This window comes from Camelus dromedarius, chromosome 14 (assembly GCF_036321535.1).
Source record: "Camelus dromedarius isolate mCamDro1 chromosome 14, mCamDro1.pat, whole genome shotgun sequence".
Classification (NCBI taxonomy): Eukaryota; Metazoa; Chordata; class Mammalia; order Artiodactyla; family Camelidae; genus Camelus; species Camelus dromedarius.
This window is the reverse complement of record NC_087449.1, coordinates 21,680,221-21,708,073: the sequence shown is the minus strand read 5'-3', so window position 1 is coordinate 21,708,073 and position 27,853 is coordinate 21,680,221. Positions and strand designations below refer to the sequence as shown.

At 39.2% G+C, this 27,853-nt stretch overlaps 1 protein-coding gene across 5 annotated transcripts in view; it reads left to right on the top strand.

Moving 5' to 3' along the window:
* Window positions 1-27,853, top strand: part of PDE4B (phosphodiesterase 4B) — a 377,558-nt gene that overhangs the window by 336,083 nt on the left and 13,622 nt on the right. For all 5 annotated transcript variants that reach the window (XM_031465322.2, XM_031465321.2, XM_031465323.2 and 2 more), the window contains one exon: window positions 23,559-23,652. In XM_031465322.2, coding sequence (XP_031321182.1) covers window positions 23,559-23,652 — 94 coding nt within the window. The remainder of the gene's footprint in view (window positions 1-23,558; window positions 23,653-27,853) is intronic.

The following is a 27,853-nucleotide window of genomic DNA, read 5'->3' as shown; positions in this document are numbered from 1 at the left end:
TTTAAGGTGAGAGGTGTTTATAAAGTGTACAAACCACTGCACAAGTGAAAATGCTTTTTCTGGTAAACAATGGTCAAGAAGATGAAATCTGAGTGAATCCATAGGGGGAAATGCTGCATTGCAATTAGGTGTTATAGACGTGTTTTTGAACAAGAAAATGTGACTTCTGCATATCAATGGGCAGAATGATTTGCTCTGAAGCTTTATAAATTTTGAAATTCTTCTCAGAAGGACATTCTGGGATTCTCATACATTTCTTTTGTGATGCTGGCATGACCTGAAATTAGAGAAAGTAAAAAAAATATTCTGTGTCTCCAAAAAAGAAACTTTTTAAAGTTTTCTGCTTTGCGAAATGGAATCATTTGAAATGAAGTTCCACCCACACAGCAAAGAAATAGTTTTATTTACAATCCACAGACAAAACTTAGTATTGAAGAACTTTATTTATCATTAGATCATTTGTTTAATTAACACCTGGATTTGGAGTGCTAATTTATGTGGTGAGAGTTGTTGCTTTTTGTTTGTTTGTACTTTTCCCTTGGAGAATGTTAATTATATATATGTGTGTGTATATATATGTAATACTTATATATGTGTGTGTATTTTTTTAACTGAAAGCCTTAACACTGCGCCTTCATAAATATACATTTCAGAATCCCCAGTCATCCTAGCCTGAGGTATTATCTTACTGTCTTAAGGTTCAGGGGCTGGGAAGAGATTTTGCTCCACACCTGCCAACATGCCCTTTCCAGCCCCCATGCGTATCCCTCCTCCCTTTTTCCTGGGATTAGAAGCATCACCTTCCTATGTAGGCTTGCTGGCTCCTGCTCAAAGGATCCCAGCAGGGGAGGCATGTGCCCTGAAGGTTGGGGTGGAGGGTGTGGAGAGTGGACTCTTCTTACTCTTGTTTATTGGTTAATATGAAGGCAAAAAATAAAATAAAATAAGTCCCTCTCTCAAATTTTAGGTCAGATTCAAGTTGGAAAAGAAAAGAGGTTTGAGGTTTTAACTATTTACTGACTTTTCTCTGAACTTCTCAATTGAAGGCTAAATTCTGGGTTTTTCCAGCCTGTTGTAAATCTCAACCGACTGCTTCCCCATGAAGAGGGCTTAACTACGTAACTTCTCCAAACCACACTGGAGTCCATGTGGGAGGATTTTCACACAGGCTTTAGCCTGCTTTGAAGCATTCACAGAGACTCTTCTCTGCATTTGGTGATCATTAATGCAAATGCAAGATGTCATCCAGTATTCAGGGGTAGTTGTTTTATCAGCAAGTTTCACTGTAAAGGATATGCTGAACGTTCTTCTGGAGTCAGATAAAGTAGGCAACTAACTCCAGAGGAAGAAAACGATTATTCATTGAGAAACTGCAAATTGCTATTAGTTTTCATTTTGAGCGTCCTGCGTTGTAGACTCTAACCAGGTTTGTGTCTGGAGGGCTGAAATTAGACGTTGTCTGTCTTGCAAATGTATTGCAAATAATTTCGTATTCAGTGTAATAGTTAATAAGGCTCTGAGACCAGGCACTGTGTAGGTCCTAGTGAGAACTCCGATCGCTTCAGGCTTCCGCTCCTCCTTTATGGTGTCCTGTGCAGGAAGCAATGAAAGTTGAATAGAGCTAACCCTAAAGAAAGGGCTAAACCTTAATGCTGACACAGTGAGCTTAAGTAGAATGCACGCCGCTTCACCTATTTCTAGAGCTACAGTGGAAAGGTTGTAGGGCAAAGCAATTATCCAGTGGATGAACAATGTGCAGCTGACAGCTGAAGTCAATTTCAATTTTTAAAAAGATCTCTCTCTTTTTACTTAGCTCCCTCTCCGGCACCCCAAAGTCTTAATTATCCAGATAATCATCTCAGGGAAGGCTTAATCCCTGGCACATATAATATAATGAAAATATCTTTATAGCCACCAAAAAGAAATTGATCTATAGCAGTTTTTTTGGGGGGGGGGACCTGAATTATCTGTGGTAAAACTAAAATTCCACATTTCAATGTTAAATATTGTCAAAATTCTTTGAGTGTTCCATCTGAGTTGCTGTTTAAAACTATCATCCTCATCATTACTATGTAGTCTCATTTGGTCATCTTTTGCTTACTCTCACAAAGGAGCCGTGGCAAGTATCTGAGTCACAGACTTGGAAGTAAGTGTGGAGGTGTTCTATACAGGGAGTCTGAAAAGCATGGGCTTTGGAGTCAAAAGATCATGGTTCAAATCCTCTCTCTATCATTTGCTAGCTACTTGACATTGGCCAACTTACTTAACAGCTCTAAGACTTATTTTTCATCTGTAAAAACAGGGATAAAAAGGGTTGCTGTGAAGACTGAGATAATGCGTCTAAAGCATTCAGCAAAGGCCCCGATGTGCAGTAAAAGTTCAATAAATGATAACTTATTAATAGTATCCACTCCAGCTTTGTAAAAAAAAATATGTCTCTAGTTCCAAGCAGCTAAGTGACTGCTGAATTTTGTTTGCAATCTCTGAACTTACGAAGGGCTGGTGATGGAAGAGCCAGTGTTTTGCTTAGGTGTTTTGGGGGTTACAGATGTGCCAGTTTACATTCAGGTGGTTGGGTGTCGACTGTGTCTAGTGGAAGAAAAGCAAGTGGTCTTTTGTATTTGCTTCATCTGGGTAGGGATGTGTGTTGGTTCATTTGTTGTTTTTTGTTAACCTTTTTGAAGAAAACTGTGACTCAAAGATTGCAACTGGCTGTTCCAAGTGTGCTTCAGAGCTCAGAGAGTTAGATAAAGAGCTGCTTCTGTAACTTAACAGAAACTATAGTCTTCCCCTTGGCCCCAGTTTCCCTCATCCCTTAATGCTGGCCCCAGGCCAAATGGAATTCCAGAATTACAGAGACAGATGCAGCCAGGTGGGTTAATATGTAGATTATTTTCCCCCAAGAATTACACCAGGATGGAATAAATTAAGCAGGATTTTTACGAGGCAATGACATTGTCTTTCAAAATGAAAAGGATGTCAGTGAACCTTCTGTCAGTAGCCCAAGTTTAGCTAGAGGCGTGAGAGCTGTTTTCTGTAACAACAGATTGCCTTCTTAGATTTGTTCATTAATTTTTGTTTCAACTTCTGTCGCCTCCTGAATTAGAAGAATTGTCTTACACTTCAGCAAAATGCCTCAGCGCATGAGTTCCTCAGTGGCAAAAACAGTCAGATGTTTTGAAAACAGGATGCTTTGGCTCCGCATTATAAAAAGAGGAACGGAAAGAGAAACAGTATAGAAAGGAAGAAAGCAAATAGCCTCAGCAGGGTCCCCAGCCCAACAACGGCATAAACACTGACCTATCTTCCTGACCCTGACTGTGGCTCAGTTCCTGACCTCATGTCACCAAAGCCAGCCGACGTCAGTGGAGGAGGAGAGGAGGAATGGCGCAGCTGCTGTGAGGGTGACTAGAATTTCCTGTCTCCTTCCTGACAGACGCAGGCAGAAAAGTACAGAGTTGCAACAACAGTGGCTGAGGAAGGATCGACCCAGATCAATCCCAGAGAGGCGGAGTTGTGACCAGTGGGGCAGAGGGAGCTTAGGCAGAGTCTCTTGCCTGAAATTTTCAGGTGAAAAATGTCAAAGGGGTCATTCATACCTGACTTGTTGAATGTTTTTCAAAGATGAAATATTTTGAGATCCTCTGATACCCAGGAAGGAACTGTGTTCAAGCAGCTACTCGCTGATCTAACTTCCCCTCAAGAGCTCTCCACTACCCTTTTCTTTCTCAACTAGCTTTGCCCTGGGGCTCTTTGCTGTGTAGTACAAAGCTTTGGGCTTTATCATGAAAATAGAGGTTCCATTGTTGAAAAGAGCAGTCCTGAATCATATCAGTACTTTCTTTAGAATGAAGCAGCAGGACCTAGGACTACAGTAAATGTTTGCTAAGGAGTCTCTAAGATGGGAATGGGAGATAGACAGATATACGGTCCTTTTTCTCTAAGGGCATCATGAAGTCAGCTGCAGATACCATCACAGGGGAAATGAGTCCTCCTGGCTATGCAGGTTTCTTTTTCCAGTTCTTCAGGTGTGGCTGTATGGGAGTACCAAACGTGAAGCCAACTAATGGCCTGTGCTCTTGGGTGGGAGGGAATAAAGTCATACAGTCATACAGTTCTCCCAGCCTCGAGCCACCTGGGACCCAAGCTGCATGGCACTAGAATGTGATCGGTTGATCGCCCTAAAATTGGGTGAGTCATTTTCTATCTAACTATCTAATCAATAAGGATGGGAATTGTTGGATCCAGCAGAAAGGAAACAGATCTTATTGGTTAACAGGTTCATCTTAGAACTCTGTTGGGAAGATGGGAGGCAGCTAACCAATTATTGGAAGGAATTAATTCCACATTTGCCCCAAATTAAATGGCATGATTAGAGCAGTGCCTCCCTTAGGGCAAGAGAGCTTCTTTTCCTGGGCCCTGTGCTTACAGAGTCTTCGCCCAGTCTTTGTCTCTGCATTTTGCTCCAGGAGGCGAGGCAAGGCAAGGAGTCTGCTGGCTCAAAGGAACATCTGTGCTCCCCTTTCCAGACCATACTGTATCCACTGGATCCCCACATTCTCTGCCCACATGGCTTTGAACTCACTTCCAGGGACTGCACGGGCCTCTTTCCCAGATGTGCTGGGAGCACACCCTTAGGCCCAAAGGGTAGCCAAGAGGCAGCAGTCTGGCTTGAGAGAGTCGTTTGTGGGGAGCTTGGACGTGCAGGCTGTGGCAGAGGGTGTCCACGTGGGGCCTGCACACAAGGTCCCTGGTGATGCTAGGACTGGGGAAAGAATGGGACAGGGCGTGGTCCAAGAGCTGGCGCCCCCTGCACTACCATATCCACGAAGTTCAAGGTTTCTACATTCAACCTGGCCTTCCAAGCTACGATGAAGGGGATGTCTGTCACAGGAGTACTGGGGGTAGCTCAGTTTCTATCCTTCCGTACTCTGGTATGTGGCCCCACAAATGTTAGAGGAGACCTCAGATTAGAGGGCAGAATAGAATAAAAGTCAGTTCTGACAGCCAAGTGGGGGACGCATACATTTTTTTGATCCAACTTTTCTCTCTTGAGAAAAGAATTTCTCAAGAATTGTATATAGAATATATAATTGAAGGCAGAATATATATAGAATATAGAATTGAAGGCAGCCAAGTGAAAAGAGCCTGGGGGTAAGCCACGGGTTTGAGTGCTAGCTCTACTACTATTTAGGTGAATGTCTTAAACAATTAAATCCTTTAGAATCTCTATTTTTTTCTTTTTTTCTGCTGAAGTATAGGTGATTGACAATGTTTCAGGTGTACAGCAAAGTAATTCAGTTATATATATATTTGTATATATATAAATATGTTCTTCTTCAGGTTCTTTTCCATTTTATGCTATTACGAGAATCTTTATCTTTTCTTAACTACAAAACCAAATTGTTGGGGAAGACTGTCTCCATGGTCTACTTCAGCTCTTGCATTTGTCGACAGAACAATCATAGTAAAACAGTCATCTATTTTTACAGGTGTATACTTTGTGGGCAGACACTGTGCTAAACTCCTTACCTACATTCTATCGTTAATACTCACGGCAAGCATTTGAGAGTAGTTACTGCTATGATCCCCGTTTTACAGATGACTAAAGTGAGGCTTAAAAAGTTGAAATAAATGGCCTAAGGTAAAGATGAAAACTGGGGTTCATACCCAGGGCCATCTGACTCACCATCAGTGATCCCAATGGGACGGATAAATACAGAAATACAGAGATATTTAATTACTCTTAGAAGGGAATTTTGTTGTGGTTTCTGGGAGATCTTATTCTTCTACCTCTGGCCATCACTGATGGTTAGGTCTGGTTCAAAATCCTAATCTGCAGTTACCATATTCCGGGCCTCTAGACTGGCCATTATTAACCTCCAGCTCATCTTCTTGGCTGGGAAGCAGTGTCTATTAACATAGAAGAGGGAGAAGGATTTTAACCATAGTTACAGGAAATGGTTATAAAGCACCATAAAATGGTAAATAATGATATTAAACTAATCCACTGCTTATTGTGGCTCAGTTTGCTAAATTCAAGGTCTGTTCGTTTCCCCAAATTCTCTAACATGGCCGAAGATAACCTCAGTTCCCTTTTTACCCACCTCCCAAAATTAAAAAAAAAAAAGGAGAGAGGCTATTATTATTATTTAAAATTTTTAATTATTCAAATAATTGGGGTAATTTCATCATCACTATACCCTTTCCAGTGCACGCAATATGACCATAAAACAGAGGATCAGGGCTTCGGTAGCAATAATTAGTACTTAGTACAGAAAAACTTCCTAGAAGGAACTTGTAGACTGTCTTCCTTGGATTTGTCTTCATACAGAGATGAAATAGAAAATTGAGCTGTTTATTCTTCACCCAGCATTATTTCAGTCACTCTTCCTATGACAAAACAGAGTTGTATTATTGAGGGTGTAATTCAGTGTTCCAAGTTCTAGTCTTAGCAAAACTTAAGTCAAAGACTTTGAAAGTTGTTTAGTGCTTTGTACTAAATTTGATTTGCAATCTGTTTTGCTTAATTTAAATATTTCTGCATCCATATTTATATAGAACCATTTCCTACACTGAATTCTAAGCTGTTTAGCCCAATCTTTCTACTTAACTCACTTGAAAGTCCCTAAGTGAACAAATCTCTAAAAAGCAAGCAGGGATGAAGTGAAGGAACTTTACCTTTGATTGGTGCATCTCTGGCTAGCTGATAGATTATATTCTCAAAATAGAATAAATGAATCATTTTAAGGGGAGCCTTTCTCTCCACATCAAAAAAAAAATCAGATAATTATGTTTAGAATGTCAAGTCTAAGTCTAGTTCACTAGCTTTGAAAAATAGAATTAAACTATGTAAAGGGAATAAATGTTTGTTTTACATCTTTCTATACTTCTTTCTTCTCTTTTTTTTTCTTTACAGTATGTCCCTGTCTAGAAAGCTCCCCAAATCTGTGCCATTGTTACCTATGAAAGAAAAGGCCGAGGGTGGGGCTTGCTCTTGCGTTATTCTTACAAAACATTTCACTTCTGGGTACAAATGTGCTCAGCAAGTGGAGATGGCTCAGCTCTCTGGAAGCCAGGACTTAACCAGACCAGAAGATGCCAGGGCAAACTTGTGCCGCAGTCAATAGATTTCACACCCCAGAAGGCTCTGGGCCAGTTGTGGATGTGCCTCCCTGCACATCCCTCCGCCGGGGCCACCGTCCATCTTGCCCACTTGTACGTGATGTTTCCCTCAACTGGTGCCAAACTGTTTAGTCTCTTGGATATTTTACTGTAACTTCCTTTGTTTGATTTACTTTAAAGTAGCCAAGTGTTTCCACAAAGAAAGGACTGTTAAGTTATTTAGAAATGAAGAAGACAGTAAAACTCCTTTTTCTTTTGTTTCTCTTGTGGGAAGTGACTGATAATCTTTTTCTCTTTAAAAAGTGCCTGATCATTTTTTTCTCTTTCTGGAGTAGAGTTTAAAAGCTATAAAGCATGCAGTTCTGCTCATGAGTCACATGTCTCTTCCTGCTCATTACTTGCAATTTTAAAATGTACCACTTTTGAAAACTAAAGACCTTCAGAGATTGAAGTTGAGTGAACTCCTTGAAAATTAAAATTCATTTTCGTGGCTCAATATCATCTCTCTTTATCATCCCTCTTTTTTTCGCTATTCGAAATATGGTTATCTTAAAAATGATCATTAAAAACTTTAAAGGGCCAAGTTCTCTTCACTCTTTGCTAACAGCATCGTGTCTAATGCTGTAACCTTCAATTATAAAAATGAAATTTGAGTACGGATACCGGGAGGTAAACCAATTTTTAAAATTTAGATTTAGGACAAGAGGTTTTGGGATTTGTTACCTGAAAAGATAAATTTTAAATAGTTATTTTGGAAAGAAAACAATGAGAAGAGAAATTATCATTAAATAAAAATCTCTTTCCAAGTCAACCACGTAGGCTGTGTGTGATAATCAGGGCAAAGTGGAGTCTTAATTTAGCAACTATTTAATGTCTTTGGTCAGTATGGATGCTGAAAGTTGATAAACCAAACCCAAAAAGATCTAAATATATTCCCTCTAGGTATAGACGTACATGGTTGCGTTGGACAAAATTCTAGAACTTTAAACCCAAAAGGGAGCCGAAGGTATTATCTATTTGAAAACTTCATTTTATAGATGAGAATTATAAAAGCTGAGGATTCAATATCTAAATATTCCAAAGATCTTTGTGAAATATAAAACCCAGTCTAGATGAAAAGTAATTTCATTATGACACGACTTCTCCAGAGTCATAAGGTTAATTAGTGGAAGACTAAGTTACTAAAATCCAGTTTGCTCTTCATTTTCAGCGAAAAGCTGATTCAGCGTAAAGACATGGGACACTCTCTCTTTAGTCTGCATTGACTTTTTTTTTTAAGTTATGTCTTTTTTATTGACGTATAGTCAGTTTATAATGTTGTGTCCATTTCTGATGTATAGCATAATATTGTATTCATACATGTACATACATATATTCCTTTTCCTGTTCTTTGTCATTATATGTTACTACAAGACATTGAATATAGTTCCCTGTGCTATACAGAGGAAACTCATTGTTTATCTATTTTACATATAGTAGTTAGTATTTGCAAATCTCATACTCCCAGTAGTTTTTTTAACCTTCTGTTTGTTCTTCTCATTACCTTTTTTGAGTAAAAACTATCCATGTCTTAATCATTTCAAGTAAAGAGAACTAATTCAGTATTCCTGAAAATTCTGTGATCAAAATCTAGGGGAAAATAGTTGGAGTGAATTACTTTACATGCCCATGGCATGGGTTGCTTCGTTTTTCTTCTCTTTGCTTTTTGCTCTTTCAATTTTTGAATTTACACATATATATAGTTAAATATATTATATATGTACAGACACATATTATCAGAAAAAAAATCTCATTGTACAAAGGAACCCAGATTAACATTTTCATTCTTAAGGAATTGAAATGAGACCCTACAGATAATTTATTTCCACCTTTTCCAGTCAACATCATATCCTCTTTCTTCGTTCTTTTCTTAGGTTAGAGTCCCACCAATGGAATTAATAGATTAAAGGGCAGCGTTTTTAAGGCTTTCGATACTTATTTGCTCTCTCCTTGATCCCAATGCCAAAGTTTAGGTAGTAAAAACCCTGTGATTAGTATAGCTGCCCTCAACTTCTATTTCTTCTTTTCCTCTCTCTGAAACTGAAGATGATAAATTGGAGAGTTTTATCAGCTGATGAAAAAAAAGTCATTTTTTCAATTCTCTCTGCTACTTAGCAGAGCCATTAGTTTAGGGAGCTGAAAAGAAGACAGTGATCTCAGGTTGACCCTATCTCTGCATCCCAGCATGTTTCTGTCCAGTGGCCCAGATTATACAAGGCTCTCACAGCTCAAATATGATTTTTTGGTTCTTGAGCTGTGTCACCAACATCTTGGTGCAGTTGGGTTCAACAATGTTGGCAGCTACATATTTAGAAACAAAATCGATATAATTAATGCCTTATAAACATTTTAAATCAAATAAACCTCATTTATAGCAAATAGAGACACATTTTGGTGTGTTTAGGTAGCTTTAGATGAGTTTTAGTGTTTGTAGATGTCAGAGCTAAGCAGATGCTGCAAATATTTTGCTGTAAAACACTGATGAATTCTGAACTATTAATCTAATTACTTAAAATGAAAAGATGCAGGAAAGAATAAAGGGGAAATGGTTTGGGGAGAATTGATCATCTTGTTTATAGCAGGCCCCCCCTTATCTACAGTTTCATTTTCCACCGTTTCAGTAATCCGTGGTCAACTGCAGTTCAAAAATATTAAATGGAAAATTCCAGAAATAAACAATTTATAAGTTTTAAATTGCATGCTGTTCTGGGTAGTGTGGTGAAATCACACACCCTCCTGCTTCACCTGGCAGGGAGGCACGTGATTGACTCCTTTGTCCAGCGTGTCCCACCCATTACTCATTTAGTAGCCAGTTCGTTTATCAGATCAGCTGTCCTGGCATTGCAGTGCTTGTGTTCAAATGACCCTTATTTCACGTAATAATGGCCCCAAAGCACAAGTGTTGTTGGCAGTTCGGGGTATGCCAAAGCAAAGTCGTAAAGTGCTTCCTTGAGGTGAGAAGGTGAAAGTTCTCGACTTAATAAGAAAAGAAAAACATTGTATGCTGAGGTCGCTAAGATCTATGCTAAGAACGAATTTTCTGTCCATGAAATAGTGAAACAGAAAACACAAATTTGTGCCAGTTTTGCTGTCACATCTCAAGTTGCAAAAGTTATGGCCACAGTGTGTGATACGTGCTTAATTGAGGTGAAAAAGGCATTAAATTTGTACAAGATATTTTGAGAGGAGAGACCGCATTCACATAACTTTTATTACAGTATGTTGTTATTATCAATCTATTTTATTATTAGTTATTTTTGTTAATTTCTTACTGTGCCTAATTTGTAAATTAAAAAGTTTATCTGAGGTATGAATGTATAGCAAAAAACATAGTATATACAGAGTTTGGTACTGTCTTGGGTTCCAGTATCCACTGAGGGTCTTGAAACATATCCTCAGTCAGTAACTACTGGATAATGTATATTAAGGGAAATTATTCCATAACTAAATAGACTTGACAGTCTAACTGTACCTCTTTTGGTATTTACCCATTTCTAATCATTATTTATTTTATTAAGTAGGACAAAGCGAGAGAAAATTTCTTAGCATATATTCTAAGAAATGAGAAGAAAATTTCTAACTCTTGGGTGGATAAGAAAGCTAAGTTTGGGGGCCATTGTAATAAGATATAGAAGACTTGAATTTAAAAGCTAAAATATATAAAAGGAGATTCCACTGGGGGTGGTGGGGAGAGATTATTTAATAGCCAGGATAATCATTTAGGTATAAGAAAAGAACACAGTTAAAAGAAACAGACTAAAATTTTAGTGGTTCCTGTTGATTGCCCAAAGCGGACTTCCAACTTCCTCTCCACCCTTGATATCAGAAGATCTATAGAAAACACAGCTTAAGACTAGAAGGAAGAGTTTTATGATAATTTAAGAATGAAGTAATGTAGGTTTTATGCCTCTCTTGGTATTTTATTGCCTAGAGAACTTCCCTTTGGCTCAAATACATCATCAGATCCTGCACTCTGAACATACCCCTGGTGTGCTGGACTTCTTGATTTTCTTCTTTTGAAACCTTGCCTTGGTTACTCTGACTTGGATCTGATTTTCATAGACGACTATTTTAGTTCTCTTATTGGTTAATATTACAGCTAACATTTTCATTATCTGGGGCTTTATTTGTGTCTGCTCCAGACTGCAAGCTCCTGAGTCCTGAAATTCTGTTTTGAAGTATTGAAACTCCATGCTTGTTTACAGTAGTGGGGCTAAAAATTGTCAAGGAGACGTAGCTCTATTTCTGTTTATCAGGAGGGGAGTAAAAGGCAAATGAAGGCTTTTGTCAGTTGGTGATAGTTGATTTGGGGTTTATAGTTGATTTGGGGTTTATTTTATTTGGAAAAGCTTTGTGCAGTTTTACTTAGGAAATCTATTGACATGGGGAGTTTTGATAGCTTATCCTGGTTTTCAGCAATGCTAGGACAGGTAATGACCTCACTGGTGGGCACAGCATGATATTAAAGATGGAAACTTTTTTACATTTTCAAAAACTTTAAATTCATGGAACATTCTTAGACTCTCTAGTAGTAGTGTGCATTTCCAGTATCCTTTTGCACACCTATTTGATTGTGAAAAGCTAGGGACCTTCTGACAGGTGACTAATGAAATGGACTCCAACTCCTGCTCCAGGTAGCCTAGGAGGGTCGGTTTAACCAGCCAAATGCTAACCATCCACCAAGATGAAAGGGCACAGTGCCACCCCTGCCTCAGCCCCTGTCCATTGTGATTGATCCTGCTGCCTTCATTCTGTATTTGAGTCAGAATGATTAAGCGAGATCCACGTTTATTGATGCAATAAACATGATGGTATGTTTTTCTTGGCTAGGTCCAGTACATTATTTGTCTTCTTAACAGGATGAGCTGACACTGAATTTTTCCCTGCTGCATTTTAACACACTCAGGATCTAATTGCACAACATTTATTTGCATCTATCTTACCAATTGCACTGGACCTTCCCAGATAATACCTCAAGATTTACTGGTATTATTTTTGAAGTATTTTTAAATCAGTACAAGTTAATTTCAGAGAACTCATTTTATTTTGCTCGCATTACTTAAAAATACTTTTTTTTTTTTTTTTTACTAATATTCTTCTTTTGTGTGTTGAAAATATAAAGCTAAGGTCACTGTTGAATGCTGTGTTGTATGTCCGGCATAGTAAAATTTTCAAACTGAGAAAGATCATAAATTGCTTTTCAAGAAAGACTCTTCGGGGTCCTGAATAAATCCTAAAATAGGAGAACCTTGCCAAAAGTAGACAGATAAAAACATAAACCCCCAGGCAAGGATGGATTCTCTCTTTTTGTTTTAAGTAAGATAAATATACTGGGTTAAGATGGGTGAAAAATGAGCTTTTTTCCATAAAGGTAATAAAGGAGGAGGAGCTAGTCTTAAAGAATCATTCAGGAGAGATTTTTCTTTTTTGAACATTGCTTTTCAAATTTAACTACATGATCCAGGGCTGCATTTTCCCAAGAACTCTGGTTCTGCCTGAGGGAACATTAATTATGGGGCAGTGTAGAGATTTTTAAGGCCCATTTCTTCACTTACAGTTTATTTGCTCTCTAAGCTCCCAGCGGTACCAGGATGGAGCATTACATAAAGGGCCACTCTCTTTAAGTGTATAGCTGTTTGTTATTTTTGTGTTGCCAGATCCAAGGAAGCATGGTAAGGAAACATACCTGAAGAGCCCTTTTCTGCTTACGCAGCACTCTCAGCTATGTTATCTCGTCCGATGCTCACCGACAGAAATGTATTACTATATCTCCATTTTCAACGTGAAACCTCAGTGCACGAGAAATAGCTGATTTGTCCAAGCCCTTCGGCCACTAAATAGTGATGCTTAGAAGCAAATTCGTTCTGTTTGCTTCAAAGTCAAATGATTTAAAAATAAAAATGAAAGGGAAACCCATAGGGTAATTTATTATATTCTTATATGATTTGCTAACAAAACATATAATCATAGAATTTTAAAGCCAGAGCTCAACCAAACCTCCTTACTGTTTTTCAGACCTCAGCTTAGATGTTGTCTCCTTGGAGGGGCCTTCTCTAATTATCCTAACTCAGTAGCTTATTTGTTTTACAATTTACTATCAATTTGTGATTTGTGTGTGGGGGTGTGTGTGTGTGTGTGTGTAGAACTTGGTTTTCACTCATCTCCTCCCTTAGACTCTAAGGTTATTGGTGGCATGAATTGTGTCTACCTTGTTCATTATTGTAGTTCCAGCATTTAGAATAGCTCGAGGCACATGGGAGGCATTCAAATAAATATTCGTTAGATCAATTACGTGAAGGCTCAGAAAGTTAATCTAATTTATTGAGAGCCAACTGTATTGTTAGTGGCAAACCTGTTAGGACCCAGGAATCCTGTTTCCTGTTGCACTGTACCGTGCTGCCGGGAGGTGCTTCCCATGACTAATTCTAGTTTTCCTCATTGTTAGCTTGAATGAGAAATCCCCATCTGGTTCACAGTGACTCTTCATATACTCAGAAGCAGCAAAATCTTACTCCCGAGTCTTCTCCCAAGTTCAATCAGATAACAGAGAACAAAATCTTGGGGACAAATGCTCTTTCCTTGTGAGCAGAAATATGAAGCACATTTATATTGTTTGGTTTGACATTGGGATATTCGGCTTACCTTTTTCTTGGACAAAAATCTAAGCTCCCAAGAGACTGATCATAGCTACTGCACACTCAGCTGGGAGCATAGTTATGAACACACATTGTGTCTAAAACTCAGCCATGTTCCATCTCTATTGTGTCTGGAGCATAGCAGCTTAGTCATTATGCCCTTGTTTGGTTGTATTTTTTTTGTTCCTGACATATTGCTGGTATTTCTCTCATCCCTCCACCAGCCACATATTCAATTAATTCAGATGTGCTGCTGGATTGACCTGAACTGAGGAGCTCTGTGCAACTGTGTACTCAGTGCAGTTATCCCTGTATCAGGCATTCTGTGGCCATTCATGGCTTCTGGCTAATACATGAAGAATCTAAAATCTCTTAATCTAAGGCAATGAGCTAAGTCACGAAAGGATAGATTTGAAACAGCTGGACATCTCCAAATCAACTTTTTAAAGGTATGACTTTAACACAAGGTCATTTTGAGTTATGGATTCATCTGACAGGCTTCATCTATCTTTCTGGCAATTCTGGTTTACGCTCCTTAGACTGGTGAATAATCTAAATGTCAACCAGCGAGCCAGAACTTCCATGAGCAACTCATGTGTCATGTAATCTATATGACATGGCACTGCATCCCACCTGCAGCAGCATGTCATGGGAACTCTGCAGTTAATTATATAAGCTACTGTCAACAATGAAAAGAAGAGTTTAGGTGCCGAAGAGTCAACTGAAACCTCCACCCAGATGCAAAACAAGCAAAAAAGTTACCCTGAGCCCTGATTCATTTAAAACTCAGAGACAAAACTATTTTAACTACAAATCCTCCTTGCCAGCCACTGTACATATATTGTTTCTCACCTTCCTATTTTAAAATGGAAGAACTTAGTTTCCAAGAAACTCAACAACTTGCCAAGTTTCTCAGTCTAAGTTACAACATGGGATTTTATTTCCAGACCCAGTTGGATTCTCAGCTGATCCTATGTCATGCTATTACGACGAGGGGTCTGCTGTTAGAGTCTTCTTTATGCTGCCAGACTCCCCTGGTATGGCCAACCTGTAATCAGAACCCCCTCTATTTCATGTGTGACCTATGCATCCAACTCTGAAACGACTTTTACAAGCCTTTCATGAACCCAACAAATATATACATCTTGGGGTGCATTGTTGTGCAAAGCATCTATCCATCTCTTCGAAATTATGGTAGCTAATAATAGGAAAAAAATGCAAAACAAGTATAACTATTTTTTTCAGGATAAAATAACAAAAGATTACTGTATTCATCCTTTATGGTTTAAAAATATGTCCAAACCTCTAACCTGTGGCTGATTCTTCTCAATTTGGAAGTACATAATCTAGCATGGAGATTACCAAAATACCAAGACAGATACTATATATATTCATTCAGGGAAGAAAATGATATTTCTGTATAGCCCAGGATTTTTCATTTGTTCATTTATTTGATAGTCCCTAGAGCTGATCTTGAAAATTTCCAGACCAGGGGGCTGTCCCAGCCCTGGGACCCTGCTAATCCTGTGGCAGTGATTCCCACGGCAGGTTCTGAAGCATCCCATTGTCTTTTCTTTCAAGGGGTATGTGAATGCTGCTAGCTGAAATCAATATAGTTAATATTAAACACAATATATGCCACATGTTGTGTTTAATGGGGTGTTATAGTAATCTCAAAAATAAGTTATGGTAGATTTTTATGGCTGCAAAAATATTGGAAATTTTAATAAGGCAATATTTAGTGCAGGACTTTTAACAACCCAGGAGCTGTTATAGGATAAAAGTGAAAATTAGTTCTTAAAGAAAATTATGACCAATACTTATGGGATTATGAAAAGAAAGTAGAATGTTTGTGGGGTGATTTCCCTGTTCTGCAGTATGGTTTTTAAGTTAAATAGGAAGGCCTTGAAGCATAGGTCTTGTTTTTGGCTAGCCGGGAGAGGGCACAAGACTAGGTGGTTCATGGGTCTGATCTATCTAATTTAAAAAATATAACAAGTTGTAGAACCTCTGGCGAGAAACAGTTCAAAAGAAAGTTGTCATGGAATCACATTACCGTCCCATGGCCTTAGAACTGGCTTTAGAAACTTGAGGTTAAATATTCGCCAGGACATACGAAAAAGTTGTAGAAGGCTTACGTGGAAAAACAACAAGAGTAAGTAAATAGTGTACCCTGAGTCCTCAATTTTTCTCAGTTGCTACAATGATTTTTGTCCTCTTAGAAAAAAAGCCTCTGCTATTTTAATTATCAGGCCAGCACCCTAAATCTGCCAAAATACCTTTTTTTTTTTTAACTATCACTGTTCACAACCAAATTAAAAGAGAAAGGTCAAGTACATAAAATGAAATTGTGAAGTACGTAAAATGGAGCAGTTACAGATCTTATCATGTTTCTCACCAGAAGGAAAGACTTCTGTCAAAAAGAACAGGTTTGAATATTTTAAATTATCCAAAAATATGCAATACCTCGAAACCTGACACGTGTTGAATGTATGACTCTGATATCTAATCTCTTTAAGGGATATTTGAGAGATGGAATATGTAGGATATATTTGTAATAAAAAGAAACATTTGTTGGTTATCTGAAATTTAAATTTAACTGGTGTCCCAAATTTTTATTTACTAAATCTAGCAACTCTACATATATGAAAACATATATGTTCACACATGGTATTTATAAACCATGGTTTATATATATATATACATATGTGTATATATAGTTAAAAATGTACAGTGAATTTAGGAATTTGGGCTTAATAGATACACACTACTGTATATAAAATAGATAAAGAACAAGGACTCACTGTATAGCACAGGGACCTATATTCAATATCTTGTAGTAACCAACAAGGGAAAAGAATCTGGAAAAGAATATGTACGTACGTATATATAACTGAATCATTTTGCTGTACACCTGAAACATTGTAAATCAACTATACTTAGACAAAAAAATGCATAGTGAACATATAAGTCTTTGGGTATAAATAGTTACAGTGTCTTTTGTCTTTTTAATGGTGTCACTGCAGCAACTCTCAGAGTTAGGGGAACGTTAGGTCATGAGAAATTTCTCTTAAATATTTTTATGGGGATTATTTTGGGTCTAGGAAAAGTCATTTTTTTTTAGCATCCCAATAATGTATGCCATATCTTCTCTTGAAAAGTTTTCAGAAATTCTGAGAAAAACAGACAGCAGTAAAGAGTCTAGATAGATAGGTAAGAAAAAACAATGAATAATTTTGAGAGCTGTTCAAGACCTAGTCTCAAGTTGTAGAGTAGTTCCATTCAAACTTATATTCAAATTCTTCTGATTGTTTTTTTAGTTCTCTGTGTGAAAGCACCCGTGGGGACTAAAGTCCCTGCCTTGACTTTTAAAATGTCACTTGAGCAGATACTTATTCTCTAACCAGCAAGGGGAATTTGCCCTATTTTAGCTTCATCATAAATGCCAATATTTGTCACGGAATTATGGTGGAGATATTTATGCTTGTTTTTCCATTCATATTTATTATGGATTATTACATCACTGGACGATTAAGAAGAGAATCACTCCACTCTAATGTCTTTAGATGGGTTTCTTTCTGACTTGGCACATGGACAGTTAGAATGATCATATTCCCTGGAGCTCCAGATGTGAACACGACAGAACCTGTCTGCTAGACTGGCCCGTCCTGGGACTGTGTGGTCTCTAGTTAAGTAGATACTAATGGGCAGTGGCATTGCTGTTCCTTCCTTAACCCCGTTACCAATTCACTCAGTTCAATTGCATTTGCCTCTCAAGAAAGACAAACATGTCATTAAAGAAATTGGACACTGAATTTCAAACGAACGATGGAGTTCATAGGGAAAGACAAAGGAGGCAAGAACTGAGATGCATGTTGTCAGATAATCTGAAACGTTAAGAACTGTGAGACTCGGGAGTTTGGCAAAGGGTTTTAGAGAAAGGACGGTAGATTCCTGTTGTTATCGTTGCTGTCGTTGAAATGAGATTTTTCAAAGGAAATTGGAGGTGTTTAGGAATTCGAGTCCTTCACTTCTTTGAATCTTCATTACTTCTCATGTAGAATTAGGGCTATGGAAGAAGCAAATTTCTAAAATCAGAAGGAACCTGAGAAATTAGCCATGTGACAGCTACAGAAACTGGGCATCAGGAAGTGAATTTAACTCACCCAAGACCGCACAGCTGGTCAGTGCCAGGACGGGGACAGAGACGAGCTCTCCTTAACTTCCATTTCTAACTACATTGGGCCACGGCAATTTCAACTGCCTTCTACCACCACTAGCGTTCTGTGCTTTCAGGAAGACTTTTCAGCCCCTTCACTCTCCTGATGCCCAGGAATTCTTCTTAAGTTATGACTAACAAAGTGTAAAATATGAGTCAAAATTTAGCCCCTAATAAAGTCATTGTGACTTTAATGACTTCGGTAGTTGTTTCATTCTGCAAAAACAGGAAGATCTCACACAATAAGGCGCCTGTCTCACGGATGGGCTCCTGCGCAGACGGCCACCCACAAGGGTGACTACTGGGGCTCTCTTCCTCTCCAGGACACCTTTTTTTTTTTTTATCCACACGGTTTTCACTACTGACTTCATCATAAGGTTATCATCAATGAGAGGAAAGTGCCTGCTTTATGTAGTCTTCCATAGGCTGAAGAATATTTTGATCACTAAAGATTCACTTGTAAGTAATTTCCAGGTCACCCACTCACAACCCAGATTACTCTTAAAAGTAGCTCTTTCGTGTGCTTGCTTGACCCTAGCCCCTTATATTCTTCTTCTGCGTGGTTTTATTCTTAGAACCATAGAATCACCAAGTTTTAGAACCGGGATGAATTTCTGACATCATTCTAGTCCAGCCCTCCTGTGTGATTCATTTGACGAAGAACTCCTTTTCTAGCTTGCCTGTGACTCTTTGCACCGAGCTCCAACTAGTCCTCTGATGAGAAATATAGAAAAACGATGAAGTGTTCTATCACGTCAGAAGAAACTGGCTCAGAAGAAAATAGTCCCCGTCTGTAGCATTGATGCTAAAGAAAAATTGCAGCCATAAAACGTAATGTTTCTGTCAAGTGTACCTGAATTTCAGCTTTTGCTATTCTATAGATTTTTAAATAACTTCCCACTATTAAAGGTAGCCTATTCAAAAAAAAAATCACATATGATTTTATAGAGAAGATACATTCCAGGCAAACAATATCAAATCATTTGAACAGAGAATGGTGTCTTTTTCCCTTTTCACAAAAGTAACTGCAACTGCTGGCAGTGTTTGCGAACCTAGTGTTGGGCTTAAGCTTAAGGAAGCATTGGAGGAATTTGTATTACTAAGAGTTCATTCACAAACCTTGCTTGTCTGTGTTGAAAAGGGGCTTTGGCCATTTCCCCTGGGGACATTATTTCTGGGTAAGCTCTAACAGGGTTTTCTTGTGAAGACAGATTCTTAACAGAAAAATAGGATCTGTGTGCCTTGGGTTGTAGAGACGCATTTACCTTTGAAATAGCGTGCTCCTGTTTGTGGATTTCTCTCCAGCATTTGATAAAGTAAATGCTGTCTATTCCCTTTCTATCCTGTAACTCCTTGGGCCACAGTTTCCCTCAGGAGCTGTTTTATATTCTTATCTGGACTGAACACCCAGCTTGATGAGTAGACAGAGAGACTCCAAGGGTCTTAGAATATAAAGCTGGAAGGATGATAAATACTTGTCTTCCTTTGTTGATGACTTACTCTTAGGGACTGAAGCATTTCCGATTTGGGTTGTTTTTCTCAGTAGTGTTAAGAGAGTTTTGTCTTCTGGGAAATTTTGGTTGCTGGTAAATAATGTGTCCAGACTGTAGGAGGCTGCCACAGAATATGTCATAGAATCTTGACAGGTGTGGGCTGAGAGGCTGAGATCCCAAAATCATGCATGGCTCTCATTTTATATGTGAGAGCTAAGGTGACTTCACCAGACTGTTATCTGTTATCAAGAGCTGAGACTGAAATTCTAGATTCGTCTGCTCCATTGTGGCTGCCTCTGGCTCAAAAGAAACAACTCCCACATGGGAATCAGACATCGAAAACCCCACTAAGCCAAGCTCCCAACTCTCTCCCCAGACTTAACCTCAAACACGAGTCATAGCTACTCCATTCTTTGATGTGTCTCATCACATAGGCCAGTACTAATCTTACTAATTGGACTCTGCATTACTAGAATGTAAAAGATACCCACTGTCTTCTCCTCGAAGGCCATGTCTGCCTTCCTTAGTTTGTACAGAGCCCACTATAAGTGGGCCCTTCATACGTGCTTTTTGATGAGAGCAATGATTGCCTTAGTCAGTGTGGTTGCACCCTCCCTTGCGGAGGAGGAAAACCAAAGTTTGTTGCTAAGCAACATTTAAAGGACTGGGTCAGTTTCTCACACTGAGTGACCTCCATTTGCGTACTTCATCGTGTTGTGTGTTTTATGGTTGCATTAAGATGACTTTGGTTTTTGGTGGCCCTGTCACGCCCTTCGCAAAAGGGTCAGAGGAAAACTAATTTAGGCGGGAGAAGGAGGGGGGTGGTTTTCCCCCCATTCATTACTTACAGGAGTACACCGGCCCTGCTGTGAACTATGCAGAAAAGATGGAGTTTGGTTTATTCTCAGCCCTATAGTTTAGAGCCACCTCCCTTCTCCCATGTTGGGACTGATTGACAATGTGTACCAACAGGGTCCTGTGGCCATGGGAGGTGACAGTAAGAAAGTGAGAAGGAAGGTCGTTCCTCTCTGAGTCTTTTATGATTGTATACATACCGGTCCTGTATTTTGAGCTGAGGGGCCAATGTGGCTAATAAAGAGTTGGCCCCACCCTCTCCAGACGGTTAACTGTTGTGGTTAACTACCATGCCCTAATACGTCTGTTTCTACTAGGATGAAAGCTGGTTAAAAGCAATGAAAAACGTTTTTTGTTTGTTTGGGTTTTTTTAAACTGCTATATCCTCAATGCTTTGCCTAGCACATTTTAGGTGTTCAGTATATATGTATCAAATATATGAGATAAAATTCAAACTAGTACAAGCCTGATGGACTCCAAAATCTTCCTAAGCATTTCAAAAAAAACCAGCGGAACCAAAATGAAGGTGACTGCTTGAATGCCACATTTGGCGAAATCTAGTGCAGAGACGTAATTAAAGAAATCATCCGTCTCTATGCTTTTTACAAGATATTTTTTGCAATGCTCCAAGTAAAGTGTGCTTCTTTGCCAAAATTCAGCAGATCAATCAGAGCATAGAAACCTGCCTTTTTCAGCTATTCTAAGTCTTTAGTATAAGTGCCTGTCATTTGAGAACGGAAAATGAGAGGCTATTAGGACTGAGCAGTTATGTCTTAAAAAATAAATAACTTAGAAGTTACGCAATTCACCTGGAGTTCAAATTGCAGAGAGGTTCAGTAAGTAAAGCATACTAGCTGAGATGATTAATTCAGAGGTTTCTGGTGACTGTTACTAACATACTGTATCATGGGAAGACACACACACACACAAGCAGGGTTCCCCAGAAAGAGGGTGATTGTGCCTCTTTGAGGACAACACAGAGAGCAGCAAGCCAGGGGGTGGCACTACTGACGTGCACAGGCTTCACCTCAAGAGGCCTGGTCTCCTGGGCACAGGCAGTGGCATGAAGGGAGCCTGGATGCTTGAAGTGAAGCCATTGTCTGCGCAGGACACTCATTTGAAAGGGGAATGCCTCACAGGAAAGAGAGCCAATTGCGTGCGGGGGCTTGTTGCCATGGTGCTTTGCTATTTTTTTAACATGCTGTACAGGAACTCCTCGGAGTCCAGGGGTCGGGTAACAGAGGAGGGAGAAGGAAGGCAGTGGGATGATCCTGGGTAGGGAGTCCCACTGCAGGGCTCTAGTCTTAGACTTTCTTCTTGCATGTGATGTTTCTAAAGCTGAAAAGGGGTATGGTGTGTGAGAGAGAGAGGGAAGAGACTACAGGAAAGGAAAGGCTTCCTCAGCGTGCTCCAGATTGCTAAAGCAAAGTAAAAATTAATTTAACTCTTAGGTATTTCTAACATGGATTAGAAGATGTAACAGTGAAATACCAAAACAGCAGTCATTCATAACCCCGAATAATTCTCCATTCATGCAGCAAACGATAGCTTGTATTAGAAAACACACTCCAGATCCTCGATGGAAAGGTTAAATGTGTTTAATTCATTTGTCAGATGCAATCTAATGTGCATATTAATGAGCTGATGAAGGGCAGGAAATTGCATTCTGCATAAGAAATACTTTTTAAATGAAATCCGTTAATTCTTTACCCATTCATTTCACTGTGAAAGAAGACTCTGTGCACCGGCACTCCGTTGAGGTGACAAAATCGTCCCAAAAGCTAGCTTAAAAATGTATTCGTGTGTACTGAAAGCCTAGTTTGAAAACAGCCACAGTTTTAACTTTTTCCTTTTTTTTTTAATGTTCAAAAAGTCAATTAATCAAAGACACCATCACTTTGAAACCCGTAGAGTGGCTGAGCTCCGTGCGGAGGCTGCCTCCGCAGAGCCCTGGTCTCGGCAGTGGAGAGAGGGTTAAGAACACCTAGATGAAAGGGGGGAGGGTACCGACTTCGGAGTGCCTTAAATATTCATAGGGCTTCCTCCATTTTAATCTTCTCCTTTTTAAAAGATGGCTGTGTTTCCCAGTCTGGCAACCCCTAAGGAAAGAATTGCTCCTTCCTTGCAAGAGTTCAGCTGAGCAGGACTAACAGAGAGTGGAAACCCCTCCGGCCATCAGGACTATTCATAATTCATAAGTGCTGCAAACCGGCCAGCTGAATACATTTGGACAGGCTCTTGCTCCTTCGTGCAATTCCCGATTGCATTTTACTCTCTCTGCCAGGAAAGAAGCAGGGAGCACAGGCTTCTTGCAAGAATGGAGTGTGAAGATGGGTTTTGTCTGGATTAGGAGATTCCCTAAGTTTTGGAGGCTTTGTCTTTCCTAAATTTTTATTATTTTACCACTGAATCTGCAAGGCTTTCCCGGTCCTTTCGGGAGTAGGGACTGCTCTCTCAGAACTGTGAATTCTTTCAAAGGGATTTGTGGATTGTGGCAAGGAGCATATTCCAAAATGCCCGAGGCAAACTATTTGTTATCTGTATCTTGGGGTTACATCAAGGTGGGTTAATTTGATGCTGTTATGTGTCTTTGATAGAATGTGAAACATCTGTATGTTTTCTGTGAAATAGAAAACCTCTGTAATGACTTAATTGTTTTATCACTTAGCCCACTGAGGCTGCTTATTGTGAAATAAGGTCATGTTCTATTACATTGTATTTAAATAGACTGTGCTGTATTTTAATCCTGTTCATTTTATGCAACTCTATTTTTAACAGATGCTTCTTCTTTTCTTTTGTTTTCCCTTAAACTTTTCACATTTAATCGCGTTTTACTGTGTAGATGATTAGCTCACATTATATTTTAGAGTTAATTTCTGGTAAATGTACTTTAAATATAGTTACATTTTCAAGTGAAATTATCTTGACCTCAATTAAAATTCCTTTTTCTATGTTTGCATCTTCAAAAGAAGTCAGATGTTAATTCCAAGAAATCTTAAGAAAACCTTTTTTTCTAAGGTGACATTGGAACAATTTCACATTGGGGGAGTATTGTATTTTGTAGAAACGTATCATTTATCGAATGGTATCTGCTCAGTCTCTTGGTTCTTAGACAGTAAAGTTGGAAATGTATAAAGTCGTAATTTTTGCTGCTCTTTAGGTAGTTAATACATTTTTGTTCTTCACAAACAGTTCAAAAGAATGCTGAACCGGGAGCTGACACATCTCTCAGAAATGAGCCGATCAGGGAACCAGGTGTCTGAATACATCTCAAATACTTTCTTAGGTAAGACATTCATTGGGAAACCTGGTCCATAACTGAGATTTTTCAGTATTAATCTCTGCAACCCGTCAGGAGCATTCTTATGTGAGTTTGAAACGGGGTTAAGTCACAGGAAAACAAATCCATTTAAAATAAGAACGAAGGACGTTCTTTAAAGTGCAAAAAATAAGCAGGAAGGTGTTGTTTGAAAAATGAATGCAAATACCCATCAAAGACAAAAGGTTATTATGGGCTAATTGAATTTATATAGACTTCAGGTCACTCCTTATCTACTTACCCACTTCCATCTCTGCCAAGACTTTGGAAGGGGAGGGGGTGGGGGGTTCCAATCACCCAAACCTTAGGGACAGCTCCATTGGCCCCCCCTGACACGGTATTCTTTCAGTTCTTCCAATAACAGAGCTTTGAGCAAAAGGTTTCCTCTTAGGTGGTTTGTGAGAGATATGGTTGCAGAGTAACTCTATAGTGATTTGACCCATGAGAATAAGCTTGGAAATAATTTGATTGTTGCTTTGCTAAGTTATTTCTTAAAGATAAATGGGGGAAAGAGAATCTTCACATCTCTGAAAGAGCTGGCCTTCTGCAAACAGTACCGTTATCTTCCCAAGTTAATACTTTATCTATTATCCCCTGTTTTCACATTGCTGGTGTATAACACATGACCCTGACAGGAAAGATTTGCATCAGTGCCTCTTAGCTACTGTCATGCATCCTGTTTGATTATTAGGGATTTCTGATCTCATGTCTAAAGCCATTCTGCTGTGTATTTTTCTTTAATAAGGTCTGCAGAATCTGCAAATTTGTACTGCAAAGAGAATGGGTAGCATTTTGATTCTGACTCTGTTGACTTTCAATTACTGCTGAATTAGGCTTTTTTAACAGAACTCCCTTTTCCAGGGAAATGACCCATTCTGACAGCTGAACATTACACCTCCCTCTTTTTTGGCATTGCTACATATCCTTACATCAGTGGGTACTTGCTCAGTGTCTTATGGAAACACATACCTCTTCTGGTTTTATTTTTAAAAATCAACTATATTTCTCTAATACCAAAGGCAGGTTCTGCTATCAGGAGATTAATCTTAGATCAGCCTAGTGCAAAGCTCACCTCACTACTCTCTGGTCAGTGGGCATCGGCATGATTGGCAAATGCCTTTCCAGCTGTTCCCAGTATGTGAGTGTTAGCGGTTTTCTCCAGTGTCAGTTGCCACAATCTTTGCCAGAGAACAAAGAGAAGGTGTTTTTCCTATATCCTAGCTCTGAGAGGTAGCCAGAATCTAATTGAACAGAAAGAATTGTAACTGGTGCTTTTTCTTCTCCATTATTTCCCCTCTATTTCTGTGAAGACAGGCATCTTCTCCTGTTTATTTTAGACATACTCTGCTCTGTGCAACACCCAATTATTTTTCATAAGATGGGGACTGCTTTCGGGACATTTTTTCAGGTTAATGATGGTGGGAGAGAGGAAGAAAATCAGTAAGTGCAAGAACTCCTTTTTGACTTTGTCTTCGTAAGCATTGCATTTTCGAATACCAGGGCTTTTCTGTCTTCTCCAAAGAGATTCTGACCACCAGAGTACAGCTGCGTGAGGTCCCCGAGCCCTTCATCATCCAAGGTTGCACCTAAGCGTTTCTTGTCGCTGTAGCCTCTTTCATGATCTGCTCGCCAAGGACAATGAGAATATTTTAGGGTACCAATTACTCTTTTTCTTAATCATGAAAGCCTATCAAATGAGAAAGCTGGTGAGATAATAAAGATGAGTTCTTAGTCTCTACACTTTGCATCCCAAGAATAGTGAATGTCAACTCTTCAATAGTCCATCTGCATTTAGGCATTTTCCTCTCTTGAGGAAAACCAATCATTTGGCTTCTCATTATTCAAAAAAAAAATTAAAGCATCAAGAACAAGTTGTTTGAGGAAGGTTGTTAAATCTCAATCCTTACAGACTGAGCATCAGGAGGGTGGTGTGTGTGAGTGTGAGTGTGAGTGCATGTGTATGTGTATGTTTGCATGCACACGCGTGCTCACGTGCAGGGTAGACCAGATCACACAGACCAGAGAAACAGGTTACAATTTTAAATATTCTGGAGAAAATCGAAGCAGGAAAAAAAATGCATTTTATAAACACAAGATTCATCAGCTCCCTCAACTGTAAAATGGGAGCCCTGGGGTAGATGACACCCCGTGCCCTCCAGCTCTAACTTCCTATGACTCTGATATGGATGGAGTTTAGCAGTCCTGCTGAGACCCACCTGGCAACCCGGATTCTTTGGAATGGCCCACAGGCTTACTTAAAAAGCAAACAAATAAACAAACAAAGCTTGTTTCCAAACTGCAAATAACAGAACGAGGAACGCTTCGTCCTGTCTTGTGGGCATAGTGCAAATTCCTGGAGACCATGAAGCCTTTTGCACAAAATGTCAGATCTGAGAGAGACCTTAATAGCCTCACCCAATTCCCTCATTTTCCAGGAAAGAAAACCGAGGCCCAGAAGGGCAAAGTAACTTGACCAACAGTACTTGGCTACTACGTTCCCGACCCGGAACTAAGTCTTCACTCTCTCGACTCCTAGATCCAAATACCCATCACTTCCTTAACTAGGAAAGAAGGTTATTAGGCTGTCAGAATATATAGAAGAAAATCTCATTTAATGGCATTTAAGTAATAGATGGATTATTTTGGAGAAAAGTCTTTAGGAAACAGGCTTGTTGGACTTAAAAATAAAATATGTTTATTAACAGTTCCCAGTAATATAACGGTCTCTTGCTGAGGCACAGCAGCGGTCTCTGAGAGCACAAAATGAGAAGACCTTAGTGATTCAAGTTAGACTGGAAGAGCAGTAGCTTAATAAGAGTCACTGAAGGTTACAATGCGTCACCCAGAGAGGAGGGGAATCCCTTACTGCAGAGATCTGTGAAACTTGTATTGTTTCTATCTAAAAGGATGGTGTCCAGACGGACAAGCTGAAAAGCAGGCAAGACACTATCAGTGCAGGCAGGCACTTTGTGATGCTCCAGGACGCTGGGACAGGAGGACGTAGAGGACCTAGGGGGAAGGAGCATAGACCAAAAGCAAGATACTTAGATGTGATATTACAATGTAGTTAATTTTTTACAAACAGAGAAAAATCATCTTTTTGACTCCCCTACTTACCATCTCAAAAGCTAGAACATAGAATTTTCAAGGCACAAGGAAAAGAACTTAGGAATTTCACATAATTAAATGCTTAGATTGAGCAAGAAAAGCACCTCAGATTATACCATTAACACAGTTTGGACATGACTACTTTTAGCATCTGTTTATTTATTGATTTATTTATTTTGTGCTGTTCCACTGTTTCCCCATTGTAGTCTGACCATTCTGTAAGTGTAAATTCACAAAGTGTTTATTGTGATTCTTTGAGTGTGTGTTTCAGGTTATTTCCACATGGCGCTGGCTAAGCATTTAACGGTGGAAATTCAGAATAGGGAAACCCATCAGTTGTTCCAGTGCCTGCATAGGGGAACACCCATTAATGTCCAAATGGCGCACTCTGTGAATAATGGCTTTCTTCTTTGTTGTAACGTTCCAGACACAGTAGTGGTTCAGCTCAATTACTCATTATTGTACAGAATCTTTAATTAAACACAGGGAAAAAAGGCTGCTAGTCCCACTAGAGATTTTCATATCTGCATTGGCACTGGAGAATCTAACAGCCTCTTTAACCAGGCATGAAGAATGGTGAAGAATGATGGTCAGGAAAGGCAGGGGCTGCTGTGGCCTTTTATTTTAGCAAAAGTAGTAATTATTAGGAGTGAAGTAACAGGGAGAAAAGTAATTTCAAAAATAATGTGCTATGTAGTTTTTATGCCAGAGATTGTGAGACCAGAAAGAGATTTTTTTAACAGAAACCTTAAGACCTAGGTTCTATGCTATTAAATCACTGTGTCTGGAACAAAAGTAATTGCAAGATAAATATCTGTTGACTAAATTGCCCTTTGAGCTTGGGCAAGTTGCTGACTTCATCTGAAAAGTGAGAGTGTGGGATTATTATTGGTTCCCAAACCTGGCTCTGATCGTCAAAGTCACTTGGGAAGCTTTTTTAAAAATACTGATTCAGTGGGACTGGGTGGGGCTCATAAATCTGTATTTTTTAAAAGTTCCCTGGGTGCTTCTGATGCTGAACCAGGTTGGAAAGCCCTAAACTAATTGGGATGACCACTAA